The sequence below is a fragment of the Ochotona princeps genome, chromosome 8 (assembly GCF_030435755.1).
Source record: "Ochotona princeps isolate mOchPri1 chromosome 8, mOchPri1.hap1, whole genome shotgun sequence".
Classification (NCBI taxonomy): domain Eukaryota; kingdom Metazoa; phylum Chordata; class Mammalia; order Lagomorpha; family Ochotonidae; genus Ochotona; species Ochotona princeps.
The window spans coordinates 17,461,849-17,480,505 of record NC_080839.1 but is presented as its reverse complement, the minus strand read 5'-3'; the positions used below and the strand labels follow the sequence as shown (position 1 = coordinate 17,480,505).

The 18,657-nt window shown below is 38.8% G+C and overlaps 1 protein-coding gene across 1 annotated transcript in view; it reads left to right on the top strand.

Moving 5' to 3' along the window:
• The window catches only part of DNAH6 (dynein axonemal heavy chain 6), a 250,072-nt gene that overhangs the window by 38,171 nt on the left and 193,244 nt on the right, over nt 1-18,657 (top strand). The window contains exons 9-12 of the mRNA XM_058667697.1: nt 144-312; nt 3,048-3,164; nt 6,737-6,937; nt 11,617-11,737. Coding sequence (XP_058523680.1) covers nt 144-312; nt 3,048-3,164; nt 6,737-6,937; nt 11,617-11,737 — 608 coding nt within the window. The remainder of the gene's footprint in view (nt 1-143; nt 313-3,047; nt 3,165-6,736; nt 6,938-11,616; nt 11,738-18,657) is intronic.

The window sequence follows — 18,657 nt, the reverse complement described above, 5'->3', positions numbered from 1 at the left end:
ACTCTTCTGAACAATAAATATATTTAACTATAATTAAATGAAAAATCAGGAAGAAATGTAATCCTTTGAAATTAATACCTGCTTTAGAGCCACTGTCAAAATTACGAAAATTGAATCTGTGTTTTACTTTTTTTCTTACTAAGCTTTATCCGTCTAAATGACTATCTAATTGAGAACACAATGCACGTCTTAACAGTAAACTCTGTGAACACTCTTCTGAATTACCTCACTGACAAGCTGAAACGAACACCTTCGGCAGATGTCATTCAGAAATGGATCGCTGAAGAGAAGACTGAGGTTGCTGATAAAAAGGTATGTTCAAACAAAGACCAAGGATATACACTGGTCAGCATTTGTTGAGGAAAGCATACTGGGAATTCTGCTGTTTTATGTGACCAGAAAAATAGAGAAATGTGTAGACGACTTCACAGTATAATCAGAACCTACCATGTGTATAGCAGTCAAATGAAGACCAGCAAAATATTAGCAAGTGTCTAGTGAAAGAATAAGGGTCGCTGTGCTGAGGGAGTGTGGCTTCCTCTGTCATAGGAATTTGCTAAAATCTGTTCGTATATTCTTGGACATGCTTCTTAAGTACCTCCTCCATATAGTTCCTTATGCCAAATATATAGTGATGAAAAGCAAGAAGCGTATTGTTTGAGTGTCATAATGGTGGATGAAATGACAAGGAGAACCATGAAATGCTATATAAAGGAAATAGACAGCAGTAGTTTATTGCTGAGAGGAAGCAAACATCTCTTGGGAGGGTGTGTTGATCTTAGACACCCAGCTGGGATGCTGGATATGAAATAGTACAAATATGGACATTTTAACATAGTAAGAAGAGAAATAACATTATCTCCTATCCAAGTTTCCAGTAAGCTTTTGCCTAGTTCCATTCTCAATAATAGCTTCCTGCCATAATACCTCAGAGCATGCTGTTATGATTTTATTAAGCTTCTGAGCACTCCATCTCAATTTCTTCTCAAGGAAGACAGCTATGTAACTCAAGACCTGGTGCTCTTTGCCCCAGTTTCCCTTTCCCCCAAAAGTTTCAGTTTAGTCACATGCTGCTTGTCATTGCTCCCGATTCCCAATTCCTCCTTTCAATAGACTATCACATTTAAGGGGTATCATTTATAGAGCTGCTGGCGTGGTGTATCAAGCTGAACTTCTGCCTGTAGTACCTGCATGCCGTGTGGGTACTGAATTGGGTCCCAAATGCTCTACTTTCGATTCAGTTCCCTACTAATGTGCCCAGGAAAGCAACAGAGGAGGTCCCAGCTTCTTGGGCTCCTGTACCCATGTGGGAGACCAAGAAAAAGTCTGGGGTCCCAGCTTTGGCTGTTTGAAGAATGAAGTAGTGGATGAAAGGTCTCTTTGCTCTTCCTCCCTCTTTGTGTTTCTTTCATTTTCTCTCCTTAACTCTTTCACATTAAAAAAAACCTATTTTTTTTTAAAAAGTAACTGTTTTCCAATTACAAAGATAATGTAGACTAAGTTCAGAAAAAATTTTAAAAACACAGAAATATGCAGAAAAAACTTCCTCTGCTACCGAAAGACAACAATAACCAACAGTAAAATGATATACTTTACTTATGACTTTATCACCTGAGTTTTCCACTAAGCAATGTGTGGTGAACAATTGCCAAGACAATATGAAATTTTACCAAGTAATGTTTTTCATGGAAATATAAATTGTATAGCATTTGCTATTATTGATCACTTTCTCACAATTCCAAATAGTATTACCAAGAACATTTTCTTAAAGATATGCTTCAAACATCTCTGATTTTTCTCTTTAGAGGGAATTCCTGTAAATGGAATTGTTGAGCCAAGAAATATACATACTTTTTTAAAAAGATTTATTGATTTTATTACAGTCAGAAATACACAGAGGAGGAGAGACAGAGAGGAAGATCTCTAGTCCAATGATTCACTCCCCAAGTGAGCCGCAACGGGCCGGTGTGCGCCGATCCGAAGCCGGGAACCTGGAACCTCTTCCGGATCTCCCACGCGGGTGCAGGGTCCCAAAGCCTTGGGCCGTCCTCAACTGCTTTCCCAGGCCACAAGCAGGGAGCTGGATGGGAAGTGGAGCTGCCGGGATCAGAACCGGCGCCCATATGGGATCCCGGGGCTTTCAAGGCGAGGACTTTAGCCACTAGGCCACGCCGCCAGGCCTATATGCATACTTTTTTAAAAATTTAATTTTTGATCCATAATTGATGTACAACTTTCCAGTGTCATCAATTTATAATATTCCTATCAATATTTGAGAATGAATATTTGCTCACAAATACCCTAAATGTTCTCATTCGTTTTCTTCTTTGTTAGATGGTTGAGTACAAAGTGACATATCACTTACCTGAAATATTATTTTATCTGCTACCCCTGGGCATGGATAAGAGCACAGAGCAGGGAATCAGAAAGACTCTAGCTTGAATTCTGGTCTGCTTACTAGCCCAGTGTGACCTGAATTAAATTTTCTGTCTTCTCCAGAACATATTTTCTCATGGAGGTGGTAATGCTACCCATTTAATATGACTGTTAGGGGAATTACATGAATGTCAGACCTTGTGCCTGGCACATGTGAAGCATTCAATAAATAAGGAAATGAAAGAGGAGGAGATGGGTTGGTTGTATTTTCCTCTCAAAAATCGTCATTTTTCTTTTCAAGTGCAATTTTATCTTAATCTGATTGAATTCTTGAAGTATTATTTTATTAGTGTTATTTTTATTACATAGATCAATTATATTTCCACTTAAATATAACCAGTGTTTTATTTGCTTATATGCTGCTGATATATTTTCTGAGCTTATTGTTTACTTTTCCTTTTTATTGATCATGTTTTGACAGAGATAACTTTTATGCTACTATGTAATATTTCAATGTTTTCCTTCTTAATTTACTTTCTATGGTTTATTCTTTTAAAAGCTTTCCATAAAGTGACTAATGCAGCTATTCGCATAAAGTTAAGTTTACTTATTAAACTTATTTTGTAGCTTGATATCTGTGTTGTTATAACTTGTCAATGTGCTTGTTTCAGGGAGCCCCTGTGATAGAAAAGCAAGAAGAAGACGAATCTCTCATTCCTATGTTTCTCACAGAACTAATCCTGACTGTCCAGTCTCTGCTCTTTGAGCCATCTCTGGAAGACTTTCTGGTGTGTGTTTCTTCAGACAATATCCGCACTTAAGTACCTTTTCAGGAAACAAAACAACTGCTTTCCCCTCAAATGGCTATAGCTTCTCCCAAATCTGTGAAACACATAGCGTGACTCTGTGTGTTGTTACGTGTACCTGTGAACCCTCTAAAAGCTTTCTCTAACATGAGGCAGATCACGGACTTTGTAAGGTACACAACAAGAAAATGCAATCTTACAAATCTTTGAACCGGCAATAGGCATCCCTTTATTAAGAAATCAACAAGGCACTCTGCTATAAATACCACCTTTGAAATATATTTTTTTGAAGTGTGCTGTACCTGAGAGAATTTTGTTGTTTCAGTTACCTGCCGCTGTGTAAAAAAGGCCCAGAAAGTTAGCAGCTTGAAAACAACCACTACTTACCAGCTCACCCTCCATCTGTCAGGTGTCTGTTTGCTCATCCTCTGCCTGGGAGCCTCTCAATCTCTGTTGTATGGGGACTCAGTCAGCAGCTCCTCTGAGAAGCCACCTCTGAGTTCCTCCAAACTGAACTAACAAAGCAGATCTCTGCAGCACTGGGAGGATGCAGGCTGGAGTCGATCCTTTGGCCCTAAAAGCCCACTGAGATTTTCCTGACTTGTGGCCTACTCTAAAGGGCAGTTTAAAATGTGGTCATTGCTTCTTCCATGCCTGCAGGACAATTTCTCTCAAGGAAGGACCCAGTCCCTCTTTTATAGATTTTCCTTTGACCAAGTGTACCCAGGAGAGTCATCCTTTTGATGAATTCAAGATCATCTGATGTGGAACCTTAATTATCTTACTTTTCCATACTTTATATAGCCTAAGCATCACGGCGACACCCATCATATTCACAAGGTCCCAACCATACTCAAGAGCAGAATAATATGAGAGGGCAGGAGTCTTGGAAGTCATCCTATAACTCTGTCACCATGTTTTGTACCTGGTTAGATTGGTCAAGTGGAGTCCTTATTTTCTGTTGCTAGCTGCTGTGCTGTGGTGCAAAAGCCGTAAGTAATGAGACTTGTCCATTGTTGGCTTGGTTTTGCAATTAAGGTGTTCAACCTTGGGAACAACTTACCCACCTGAGGTCAGAGTCCTGTTTCTATGAGATGAGAAGGCAGCTTCCTATTCTGGAAATCTGTGATTCTATAATTTATGAATCAGTTCCTTTGAAAGCGTTTTCAATTTCAGGCAGCCTGGTGAGGTCCCAGCCACAGAGACCCCATTTATGGTCTCCTAGACTCGTGTTCACTGCAAGATGCCCCCTGAGGTTCTTCCCTGCAAACAATTGATTGTTCTTTGCCTCCAAGTGATGGATCTCCAAAATACTTCATGCTGTTTCCATTTTCTATGCTAGGACCCCATTCTCCATATATAAGTCTTACACATGGAAAATATATGACCATGCTCTGAACATAATCAACATGTGTGCATACATACCAACAACAGATTTTATTTCATACAAAACCAAATAACTGATAGGAAAATAGAACTATAATTTTTTTAGATTTATGTATTTTTATTGGAAAGGCAGGTCAGATTTACAGACAGAAAGATCTTACTGTCCATTGGTTCACTCCCCAAGTGGCTGCAATGCCCCAAGCAGAGCCTATCCGAAGCTAGGAGTCAGGAGCTTCCTCCAGGTCTCCCACATGGGTGCAGGTTTCCAAGGCTTTGGGCCATTCCTCACTGCTTTCTCGGGACATAAGCCAGGAACTGGATGGGAAGTGGAGCAGCCAGGATTAGAACTGGCATCCATATGGATCCCAGCATGTGCAAGGCGAGGACTTTAATCACTGGACTACTGAGCCGGGTCCAAACATGATTCTTCTCACTCTATCCTCCTCCTATTTTTCTTATTTTATTTTAATTTTTATGATGACTAACTTTCAATTTTCTTTATAATCATAAGATTAATATTCCACTGTGTCAACAGGAGTATGGACAAGGACTATAAACAACAAATTTCAGGATGTCAATTTTACTCATATATTTTTTAACTGAATTTTCACAAATAAAGGAAAACCTATGATATTTGTCTTAGAGACTGGCTTATTTCGCTAAGCATCATGGTCTCCAGCTGCATCTATTTTGTTGAGAAAGACAGTATATCATTCTTTTTATGGCTGAGTAGTATTCCACAGTGTATATGACCACACTATCTTCATCTAGTCAGCAGTTGATGGACATATGGGTTGATTCATTATCATCCTACGTGTTTTGAGTTGAGCTGCTGTTAACCAGGGATTACATGTAACTTTTTCATATGCTGAATTCATTTCTTTTGCAGCCATTCCCAGGAGTGGAGTGGCTGAGTCATACAGTAGATCTATCTTCAGTGCTATAAAATCTCCATGATTCATTGAATGCCAGTCTGCTGGCCGCCTCAAACCAATTACTTTTCCCCTCTACACACTTGTACACACACAGAATGACTTAGCAAGGGTTGTGCTTGTATATTAAATATTTACAAGCTCCAACTCATCTCTTTTCAAAATATTTATTTATTTGAGATGTAGAGTTAGAGACAGAGATAGAAAGAAAGAGAGAGCGAGAGAGATCTTCTATCCACTGGTTCATTCCCCTAAATGGCTATAATAGCCAGGGCTGGACCAGGCTGAAGTCAGGAACCAGCAGCTTCTTCCAGGTTTCTCAGTGACCCAAGCACTTGGGCCATTCTCCACTGCTTTCCCAGACACACTAACAGGGAGATGGATTAGTATTGTACAACTAGGACTTGAACTGATATCATATGGGATGTTGCACACAATGACTTAATCCAGTATGACAGCACCGCCCCCCCCAACTCACTTCTTAAACTTCATCTGAAAAAGTTCTTTTTTATCTCAGTTTCTCTAATTATAATTGCATTTGCTATATACTGTAAACTGATTCATTTTCATTGGCAATAATTTGAAAACTTGAAAAATATCATTAAATCTGTAATCCTATATACAAGGAATAGAAATCATTTCTGTTGATATGTTTTACATTTCCTCCCAGTCATGTGCTTAGGGATAGACTAACATACTAAACTGTCTTGAGATTAAGTATGTAGGTAGAATGCACAAATGTTTAAATTATGATTATATCATTCATTGAATGCCAGTTTTATATCCTGCTATTTCTCTCTTTCACTTAACATCATATCATAAGCCTTTTCCCATGTCATTGAATACTTTTAAAAGAAACAGATAATTTCCCATGTATAAATATGCCATCATTTTTGCAACAAAACTCCCATTCTTGTACATTTCTGTGTTTCTTCAGTTCTTTGGAGTAGTGCTGCAGTAGTGTCCTTGCACATGAGTCTTCATTTGCATTAGTAATTCTCCCTGAGTCTTACCTTGGCTTTCCACACCTTGTTGTTCACACTTCAAATATAAAACATCAACATCTGTTGCATCTGTTTATCTCAATTAGAAAGTATGTATTCTGAAGGTAAGGCTGTCTCCTCTGATTTGTGGTACACTTGAAATCAACACAAGTTTGGTTGAATGTTAAACAGCTTAGCATTTCAGAAAACTCAAAAATATGACTGTTTACACTTATTTCTGTGCTTTCCTCAGGATGGCATTTCGGGTGCGATTAACCACTTTCAGAACACTGTGTTATCAGTTCCTAATCTGGTGCCTGACCCATACTTTGATGCCTTCACCCAACCTTACATTAACAACAAGCTTGAAGAAAAAACCTGTGGCTCTGGGCCAAGCTTGTCAGCAGTATTTGATGATGATACCCATTTTCACACAATCATCTTTCAAATAAAGGTATATTTATTCTTATCAAAGCTGCCTTACAGTACTCCTATTGCTTGTTTCTGGGTTTAGTCATTTCTTTCTTTATTTGCATTTTCTTTTATTATTAATAAAGATGTTTTCTTTCATTTCAATTAATCCATGTTTACAAATATGTCTGTGACACTAATGTCCTTCAGTATTGGGGTACCATAAGAGAGTGAGTATATCTGTTGGTTTTTAGAATTCTGTGTTAATGAGAATGATAAGTAGTACAGGAAAAAGAAGTTGGTTAGACGGAACTTCAAGGAGAAGGCAGTGAATTTGGGTTTTCGATGTTAAGATTGAGATGGTGGCACGTAAGGTGAAGTTTACAGGATTGAGTTCAGCAAGATGCTGTATTTGCTAATGGATGCCTAACAGACAACCCCAAATTTATGATGAAAGTACAGTCATCTTATTTGCTCACAGTTCTGGTGTCTAGAATGGTCTCCATGTATGGCTTCTTGCTTGCTCTGGAGTGCTAACTGCCTCACATGTGGCTAGTTACCTGAAGCTGGCTGGGGTCCTGAATAGCTCTCAGTGTGTGCGCTCTTGCTCTCTCTCTCTCTCTCTCTCTCTCTCTCTCTCTCGCCTGGGCACCTTTGCTCCTTCACTCCGGCTCTCCACATGGTATCTTCTGGGGAGTAGACAGACTTTGTACCTGACTGCTCCAATTCACAAAAGTGCAGTGGTGGGGTTCTTGAAGAAGAGGTTGGCTCAGAATTGATAAATCATAAATTATAGTAATTTTATATTATGTAAATATAATGTAATTTATGTGTAACAAAATTTATAGAAAAATTTCATGTAACACAAATGTATATAATACAACACAAACATATATATTTGCTTAAAGCAAGTAAGAGGCCTAGCTCTGATCTAAGTGAGGGCACCACAGAAGTATGTTAATACAGGAAGTCACCATGCAACAGACTACCACAGATGTTGGATGGCACAGCTTAGAAAGCAGATTAGATACTTGAAGGACATTTTTAAATTTATTACTTATTTGTTTTCTATAGCAAAAAGGACTGTATTTGGGTTTATTATTATTTTCTTAGCCTTTAGCACAGTACCAAATACTTAGGATGAGCTCAGTGTTTAAACAATGAATGCATTTATAGAGAGCAGAGGGTTAACTACTGCACCTTTCTTTAAAATGATTCACAGAGTGAGTGTTGAAGGAGCAGTCCCAGACCCAGCCACAAGGAGAGTTTCAAAGGAAATGATGGTAGATGACGGTATTTATTGTAGCACAAAACTCCAGGAGAATAGAGAAGGAAAAGCCTACAGGCTTTTGTTAGCATTCCTCCTGTTTGCAACTAATCTCTTCATGATAAAATTTAACAATGTTTGTCCAGTGTGTGTCTTGTTAGGCATAACTTTTAAAGCCCATTAAAATATCTAGCAAAACAGTTATATATCATTGGAAGTCCACTTGCTTGTATTTCTAGTGATGCAGTAATCACGATGAAGAATACAAAGAGACAGAAACAACCACTGTGAATTGCCAGCCTATACAACCTTCCCTGTTGAAGTAATTTGTTATAAACATTTCATTTGCTAAATATGGCATAATATTCCAGGCCCACTGGGGAAAATGTGATGCCATCTTTCCTCAGCTACTCAAAAATCAGGCACTAACCTGTGTGTTTAAAACTTTGAAAACAGAACTCCGTGGACTGAAATGTTCAGGTTCGATGCCTCAGTTTTTATAAGAAAAACACATATATAGAGGAGACTGACTGACATGAGAAGGGACAGAACAGTGCTACTTTTTGGCTTGTCCATATGTTCTGGACAGTGAGAGTGTGCCCCTCGGCTTGCTGACATTAATTTTTGTCCTTGGCACTCAAATGCTTGTATCATTTTCACATTTAAAATTTGCTTGTCAAGCGTAGGTATCCATTATACATAAAGCCCTATATAACATAGTGTTTAAATCTGCTAATTTTATAAAGCTATGGCATCAGACTTATCAAAGCATCATAGAAAGCAGAGAAATAATGGAGCAGAATTTTTAAATGAAACACACAGGAAGAAAGTGTGGATGAGGAATTTTTTATTGAGCCAATAGCCGTTTTTTTAAGATTTATTTATTTTTATTACAAAGTCAGATATACAGAGAGGAGGAGAGACAGAGAGGAAGACCTTCCGTCCGATGATTCACTCCCCAAGTGACCGCAACACCGGTGCTACGCCGATCCGAAGCCGGGAACCAGGAACCTCTTCCAGGTCTCCCATGAATGCAGGGTCCCAAATCTTTGGGCCGTCCTCACCTGCTTTCCCAGGCCACAAGCAGGGATCTGGATGGGAAGTGGGGCTGCCAGGATTAGAACCGGCACCCATTTGGTATCCCGGCACATTCAAGGCGAGGACTCCAGCCGCCAGGACACGCCGCCAGGCCCGAGCCAATAGCCTTTTAAGTATTGGTATAATAATAGTAATAGTAATAATAATAATAATATCTTAACCTACCAAAAGATGGCTTTAACCAAACTTAAAGATGACTTTGGGAAAACAAAACCACCTAATGGTTGATATTTAATATATTTAATTGTATCCATTGGGGCTGACAAAATGGCTCAACTAGCTAATTCTACTTTCAAGTGCCAACATCCCATATGGATGCCGGTTTCTGTCCTAGCTTCTCCACTTCCCATCCAGCTACCTATGTATGACCTCAGAAGGCAGTAGAAGATGGCCCCAAAGCTTTGGGGACCCTGCATTTATGTCAGGAGACCTGGAAAAAGCTCCTGACTTTAGATTGATTCAGCTCTGGCCATTGTGGCCACTTGGGGAGTGAACCAGTGGACGGAAGATTTTTCTCTCTGTCTCTCCTTCTCTCTGTAGATCTACCTTTCAAATAAAAATAAATAAATGTTAAAATAAAAAAGAATATATACAGAAATACAGTACAAATTCTTACTTTAACATACTTTTATGGTATGATTCTCAGTTTAAGGTAGATCAAACAAAAAAATGATATAGAAAACCTAATTAACATGGCCAATGAGTAATGACAGAAATAACTCGAATTGAAAAAAAAATACTATAAACCATGAGAAATTGCTCCAAGCAAATTTTAAAGGCTATATGAAATGCATAGCTTTTAGGGAACCATGCTTATTTAAATTAGTTACATCAGAAATTTTAAAAGCCTTTTAATACTTACAAGATACATAAAGTTGTTGAATAAATCCCTTAGAAAAGATATCAGGAGAATGTTAACCAAATTTTTAAAAGCTAGAAATTCGCAATGCTACCTAAATTGCCTAAAATATTCAGAAATCCCAAAGAAGAAACTACTCATAATAACAACAGAGAAGGTGATAGGAGTAATCCAACAAAAAAGATGAAGAACCCGCATGAAGAAAGCACTTGTTTTTGTTCTAATCTTCTGAAAGACACAAAAGGCTTTTGGGCAATAAAGATATTCTTTCTTCTTAATTAACTTACAAACTTGATACATTCTAAAAATATAATAACAAGCATTTTCATGGAGTTAAGCAAATTGGCAGTGAGATTTATACGTAGAAATACGTGTGTTAGAATTGCTAAGTAGGGCGGCGGACAGTGAGGGTCGCGATGGCCGGCTACTCACGCGCTGCCCAGGCGTGCCCCAGTTTAAAAAAAAAAAGAATAGGTAAATGCTGTGCAAAACAGAGAAAAACTATGAAAGGTGCTATGCCTACCAAATATTAAGTATAAATAGTCTATACTCCTGAAAGTGTAATACTAGCACATAAATATGTATGCCTCAGTGGAGTAGAATAGAAAGTTCGGGAATATCAAATGCTAAAGTATCTCAGATCACTGATACAAATAATGTGTTTTCATAAATGGAGTTGAGACAACTGATTAGCAATTTGAACAAATATAAAATTAGATCAATATCCTATATTGTGTATAAGAATATGTGGATTGGGAACTACATGTAAAAATGCAGCCATTCAGCTACTAAAAGAGAACACAAAAAAATTCTTTAATTTTGTTTAAACTTCAGATGTAATAATACAGCAAATGTATGGATGTGGTTACATAATAATGAAAAAACATTTCTAAGGCAAAAGAATCTAAGTCAAAATGCAATTACAACCAATGAGAATCTATTTACATCAGATATCACAACTAAAATGTATCTAAAAACATGAAAAGTTAATATGCAAGAAATGAAGCCAAGTTTAATCACAATGAAGGCAATGATAATATTAGTATGAATAATGAAGCACATTTTGGAAAGAGATTAGCTAGCCACAGATTCAACAGTAACATTCAGATTTTTGTAGGCATTCCTTTTCCCGAAAACATTTCAACTGAGGTAATGAAATCTGTCACTTGCCAAGGAAAGGGATTTACCTATTGGCCATATGTTTACTAAGTGGTATTTAAGTTCACCACAAAGCCAAAAAAAATTACATGTCCTTTCTTTTAATTTTAAGGAGCAAACCTGCAAATGTCATAGCAGTTACTCCTTGAACATATTAACTGTTCTTTGTCATCAAGGGTAGTATGTTTCCTTGCATGTTCATCCTCAGGTCAGAGCATAACATTGGACTCGAAGCAGAAGTGTGTGTGTGTGCGTGTGTGTGTGTGTGTGTGTGTGTACGCAAGAGAACTGAACTCTATTAAAGAAAAATACAATTTTACTTATCTGTTTATGACATTAGGAAACTATTCAGGCAGCATTTGAGTCTGCATCCCTGTATGCAGCTACCTTTGAAAAATTCCAGCTGTTCTTCAAGGAAAATGAAAGTCTTGATCTACAAGCTCTTAAACTTCAGGAACCTGGTAAGTTCTCCATTTCTCCTTACTAATGATTTTTGGTAGAGATGCCAAGGTTTGTATCCTTCCAAGTTCCTGTTTGGAGACAAAAATAGTAGTCCAAATAAGTCAACCTGAAGAAAGGTAAGAGTTTATTTACTTCAAGGTGGTTGTTCATAGAATTTCTTTTTTCATTTCTATCTCCTCAGAGATGTTGCTTGTCTTTTTTTTTTTTAATAATGTAAGAAACTGCTCCTCCTTAATGGTATATCTTCTATATTAAATTCTACCAGTGCTAAAGAATGTATAAGGGAAGGAACTGAAAGGAATGTATGCCAAAACTGACATTATTAAATAAGCTTCACTTAAGTTTTTCTAGCTCAAGAACTTGAATTACTCTTTTTCCTGGGACCATATTGAGATGTGATTGGTACGACCCAAAACTCTGGGTCATGAAATTAGAATCAGGGGGAAATGATGCCTTAACCAAAAAAAAAAAAATCTAAAGTATCCATGTGAATGTTCAGACAGGTAAGTTCTCTGATTATTACGGAAAAAAGCATTTCATTATTACTAATTTTAAACATGAAGCATGTCATGCATACTTTTCATGAACTGGCTTTATGACTTCTTTCTTATAGATGAAAATAATTATTTTGATACTTAGAATTAGTGCTACTTTTTTCTATTGTTTTTTTTCTGTTTAACCTTTTCTATTGTTCTAAAGTGCTTTAATGTAAATTAGGCACTCCATCCCTAAATTTAATAATTTAAAATACATCACTTTAAAATTTTTTTTCTTGAAAGGCAGATTTATGGAAAGAAGGAGAGACAGAGAGATTGCACATTCACTGGTTCACTCCCTAAATAGCAACAATGGCTAAAGCCAAGTTGATGTGAAGCAGGAAACCAGGAGCTTCCTCTGGGTTTCCCACATGGGTGCAGAAGAGGCCCAAAGAGCTAGGCCTTCCTCCGCTGATTTCCCAGTCCATAAGCAGGGATTGGATTCGAAGTCGAGCGGCTGGGACACAAACTGCTGCCCACATGGGATGTCATGGGATTAGCCTGTTGAGCCAATGTACAAGTCCCAAAATGCATCACTTAAAAAAAAAAACAAACTTTTTTTTTTTGACTCAGCACAGTGGCCTAGTGGCTGAAGTCCTCACTTGCGCTGGGATCTTATATGGGCACTGGTTCATGTCCCACCGGCTACACTTCCCTTACAGCTCCCTGCTTGTAGCCAGTAGAGGACGGCCCATTGCCTTGGGGCCCTGTACCTGCATAGCAGACCCAGAAGAAGCTCCTGGCTCCTGGCTTTGGATCGGCTCAGCCCTAGCCATTGCGGCTACTTGGGAAGTGAAGTAGCAGATAGAGGATCATTGTCTCTGTCTCCTTCTCTCTGTAGCTCTGACTTTCCAATAAAAAATAAATAATTCTCTGAAAAAAATTATTTTTTTATTGGAAAGGCAGACTTGCAAAGAGAAAGAGATTTGTCTCTTACAAAGAGAGAAATAGGGACATGGAGAGAGAATAGAGATTTTTCATCCACTGGGTCACTCCTAAATGGCCTCAGTGGCTAGAGCTGGGCCAGTCTGAAGCTGGAAACCTGGATCTTAGAAGTCTTTATGTGGGTGCAGGTTCCCAAGGACTTGAGCCATCTTCTGCTGCTTTCGCAGGTGTACTAGCAGGGAGCTGGAGAGGAAGTGGAATAGCCAGAACTCAAACCAGCATCCATATGGGATGCTGCTATCACAGGTGGAGGCTTAGCATGCTGCAACATCACACCAGCCCCTTGAAATGTATCTCTTACTTTGTTCCTATAGAATCGAAATAGTATCATTTCAATACCCACAAAAATGCTTAATGTCATTATTTACAATTTGGTGTTAATAATATCAATATTTGGGAGAATCAAGATGGTGGAATAGGGTGAGGACACACTTAAAAAGACTGAGAAACATTAGCCAGGGTGAAGCAGAGAGGGCACATTCTAGGAAATAGAAGAGCACAGACCAACAGCAGAGAGGTGCCTGGAGACTAAAGAAGACAGGAAAGCAGTGGAAACAATGGGGTGGCGTTGCAGTGACCAGACATCCCAGCAGCATTCAGCCAGCAGCGATCTGAACTGCACTGGTGGCTGAAACTCCATCAGCAACCAGATGGGAAGGAGAGTTCACCAGGAACTCAGGAGGTGAACCCAGACAAAGAATTGCCCATCCTGCTGGTTGCTTGATTTGACCATGAGAGACAGAGCAGCAGATCCCAAACAGGCTGTGTGGGAACAGGGTGGATTTCACAGCTCAAACTCCCAGTCGAGCCGAATTGAGCACCATGTTGTGTAGAAAGTCAAAGGCTCTGTGACAGGACCATGCATAGATTAAGTTGGGAGCAGACTCATTTCTGGCTCAGTGAATTGCAACAACATGGCATCCTATAGGTTCCACCCAAAATAAGTCTGGGTAGCACCTATACCTGAGGGCCAGCAGATCAGGAACTCCTCAAGTGGCACATCAGTTGCCATTTCGTACAGTGTGGCAAAGGCTATGAGACTGCAAGGACAACAATGAGTTGTGCATGCTCTGAGCTGGGAGTAAACTCACTGACTCATTGAATTGCACTGGTCCCACATTAAAAATAATACTGAGTTTGGCATCTTACGACTCAAAAATTTCCATGTGGCCCTCAGACCTAATGGCCAGCAGGTTCCAGCAAGATCAGCACCGCCAACAACCTAGCTTTCTAGGAAATCTGGAAATTGCACCAGCTGGAAGTAGGACAAACGTTGTAAAGACAGTGGTGCAACAGCAGCACAGGGTCACAGGAAGTAGAGTGCCGAGCCAGGAGCTGGGGCTATACAGATCATGGTAGAAGTCTAACACAAGAGCACAGATCTGAAACTCACTGGAGGGAGTTGCACAAGTGAATACAAACAAAGAATCGTGTACCAACCACAATAAGTAAAATCGAACGGGTGATTCAGCTTAGAAACCTGCCCTAACAGGCCTGGTGCAGTAGCCTAGCAGCTAAAGTCCTCACCTTGAATGTGCTGGGATCCCAGATGGGCACTGGTTCTAATCTCAGCGGCCCCGCTTCCCATCCACCTCCCTACTTGTGGCCTGGGTAAGCAGTCAAGGATAGTCCATTGCCTTAGGACCCTGCTCCCCTGCGGGAGACCCGGAAGAAGCTCCGGGCTCCTGGCTTCAGATCAGCTCAGCCTCAGGAGTGAATCATCAGATGGAATATATCCTCCTCTGTCTCTCCTCCTCTCTGTATATCTGACTTTCCAATAAAATTAAAACACAAATCTTTAAAAATAATAATAATAAAGGAAAACTGCCAGGAGAAGAACCTGCTAACTAGAAGCACAATGACCAAGAACAAAAGAAGAGACATAGACATAATGAATATTACTGAAGACTCACCTGCAAAGGAGCCTTTGCCAACCTAAGAGTTAACTGAGAAATGCATGAAGAAAATGGGGGTTGCAGAATTCAAAACACTTGTTAGAAATCTTATCAATAACAAGATGCATATACAGGACTTTAAGGAATATGTCACACAGGAAATAGCAACACTAAAACAAAATCAAGCCGAATTATTGGAAATGAACAATGCAACAGAGGAAATTAAAAAATCAGTGTAATGTCTCAATAATAGAATGAAGGGGGCAGAAGAATCTAAGAATTGGAAGATATTTCTTGTCACAATGAGGAAACAAACAGCTGGAAGCAGAGCTAAAAAAAGTATTCAAGAATTTACAGACACTATTAAAAGGCCAAATATAAGAGTTATGGGAGTTCCAGAAAGTGCAGAAAGAGAAGCTGGGTTTAAAAATGTACTTAATGAAATAATAAAGGAAAATTTCCCTTTATTCTAGAGAAAGAATTGGGAAGTAACATCCAGGAAGGGTACAGAACTCCTAACAGGCTTGACCAAAAACGATCTTCACCACAACACATGATAATTAAGCCCTCTTCAATCAAACATCAGGAAAACATCCTTAAATGTGCACGTGAAAAAAAATCAACTGATGGATAAAGGAATGCCAATTAAATTGATAGCTGATCCCTCACAGGAAAGGCTACAGGTCAGAAGAAAATGGAGCGACATATTCCAGATTCTAAAAGGAAAAAATTGTCAGCCCAGGATAACATACCCAGCAAAGCTTTCCTTTGTCTTTGGAAATGAAATAAAATTCTTCCACAGTTAAGGAAAGTTAAGAGAATACGTGTCTTCCAAACTTGCCCTACAAAGGACACTTAAAGATGTTCTTTTGACAGAGAAAAGGAATAGTGCCCATCACTACCAAAGGCACATGTGTAGAACATCCCAGTAAAATAAAAGTAGAAGACTAAATCAACCCGTTGCTAAATGATGGGACCAAATTACCACCTATTCATATTAACCCTGAATGTAAATGTATTAAACTCATCAATCAAATATCATAGATTAGTAGATTGATTAAAACACAAAACCACCTATGTGTTGCCTACAGAAGATACATCTCATCAACAAAGATCAGCAGAAAGTATATCTTATGGATTCTGATGGTTTTGTTTTTAGTTTCATTGCTTCAAAACATATTTTTTCTCATTAAATTCTTCACTGACTCATAGATCATACAGCAGCATCATTTTCTTCAAGAAGGTTCTTGATTTTCTTTTCTATTTCTTAAGTGATACAACAGTCATTCAGTAGCACTTTATTTAACTTCAAGGCATTGTAAATTTCTATTTTTTCTTTCTGTTGTAGATTTTGTTTTGTGACTTTTCATTTAAGGGGATGTATAGTAACTGTGTAGTGGAGACTGTCATAGCCAGTGGCATGTTTAACTTCATGGTATTGTAAATATCTTTTTCTTCCTGTTGTTAATTTTGTTGTGGTTTTTCACTTGGAGGGATTTTTAGTGACTGTGTGGTGGAGACTGACATGTCCAGATGTGAGAATACAATGCAATGTGCTTCTGCACTTCTGGATTGAGGATGGATTCCCAGTGAAACTTAACTATATCTTGACAATAGGTCACTGGACTCTGCCATTGTCCATGTCCACAATTATGGACTTACTACTTTATGAGAAACTATGTTGTTGCAATGATATGGGAGAACTCAATGTGTGAGGTGGGGAAGGGGGTGGTTTTAGGGAGGGAGCAGGAGAAATCTCAGGGTCTATGGAACTGTATCATAAAATGATAATAATAACAATAAGAAATAATAATATCAATATTTGTTCCATATTCAGAATCCTCCAGTAAAGGAATTTCCAGCTTATTTGCCCCAGAATATAGTCCAAGAGAAGACATTGTAGTTGGTTGTTACATTCTTTAAATCTTATAAAAGATTTTTGTTACCTTAATTTTTAATTAATATTTAACAGAGTAGATACAGTTCTAAGAACACAATGGCATTCCCTTCCTCTCCCTTGTCTTCCCTCCCGCCTCATCCTTTATGTATGTTCTTCTAAACTTTTGAAAAAATAATCAGAAAGTGATCACAAAGTATTGGTATCACTGAAATTCTAGTTTTGTGAAAGTGTTTTGTGCCTTTGTCAAATCAGAGGTTAGAGTATGCTTCCATAATGTTATTACTTTATAATTTACTGTATATTGGTGAAACAGTAGTTTTTCTTTTTAATTATTGTTTACAACTGTTGTCTATATTCCCACTAACGTCTTTTTGCTTGTTAAACTTCTTATTCAGTGAGGCATTAAGATCTGGAAAGCAGATTTTATAGAGAGACAAGGAGAGACAGATAGAAAAAACCCTTGCATCCACTGGTTCATTCCCCCAGATGGTCACAATAGCCAGGGCCATTCCAAAAGCAACATACAAATGAGATGCAGGTGCCACAGGGCAGGGGATTAGCTTGCTGTGCCACCATGCTGGCCCCAAGACTCTTTTCTGTTGATGGTAAATTGCCAAAGAGACCAGAATGAGACCTCATTTCAGAAAATAACAGAATTAAGCCATTCAGCTTCCAGTATTCCTTGGCAGCACTGTCACAGTAAGACAGCGTGTGTTGAATCAGAGTAAACTGACAGGATACAAGGATAGTATGCCTCATGAGCTGTGGCAGAAGAGTAAGAGAGAGAGAGAGAGAGAGAGAGAGAGAGAGATGGAGAGGGAGAGGGAGGGAGGGAGGGAGGGAGGGAGGGGGAGAGAGAGAGAGAGAGAAATTTCTCTTCTATCACCTGTATTCTTTGTATCTCTGTGTTAAAAACAGCTGATTTTAAGCAAAGATATGATGAAAACTTACTTGTAGATAATCAGGATTTCTTTGTGCCAGATGAATTGGTAGCAAATCATAGGCTAAAATACTGTATATAACTGCAGCTTATGCTAGTTACAAATACACAGATGCCTTAACCACAACACAGAGTGCAGGAATGGCAAAGAGGTTCTGAGAAGAATGAAAATAATTTTTACTGTATTCCATCTCTTGTGTTTCATTTTGTGTTTGTGTATCCTAAAAATGCTTTGCTTTGTGGTGTCTTGAGGAAGAACTCTTACATTAAACCCAACTTCACACCAACTTATAGAAATTTGTTCATTCTAGACTGTATCTTCTAATGCAATTCCAAGCTACTTCCTGTTATCTCTTAAAAGGTACTGGAAAACTTTTACATTGTAAAATACTAACCTATGGGCCCAGCACCATCGCCTGGTGGCTAAAGTCCTTGCCTTGTATGCACCAGGATCCCATATGAGTGTAGGTTCATATCCCGACTACTTCACTTCCCACCTAGCTCCTGGCTTGTGGTGTGGGAAAGCAATCAAGGACAGCCCAAAGCCTTGGGACCCTCCACACATGTGGGAGACCCAGAAGAGGCTCCTGGCTTCAGATCAGCTCAGCTCTGGCCATTGCAGCTGCTTGGGAAGTGAACAAACGGATGGAGAATCTTTCTGTCTCTCCTTCTTTCTGTAAATCTGACTTTCCAATAAAAATAA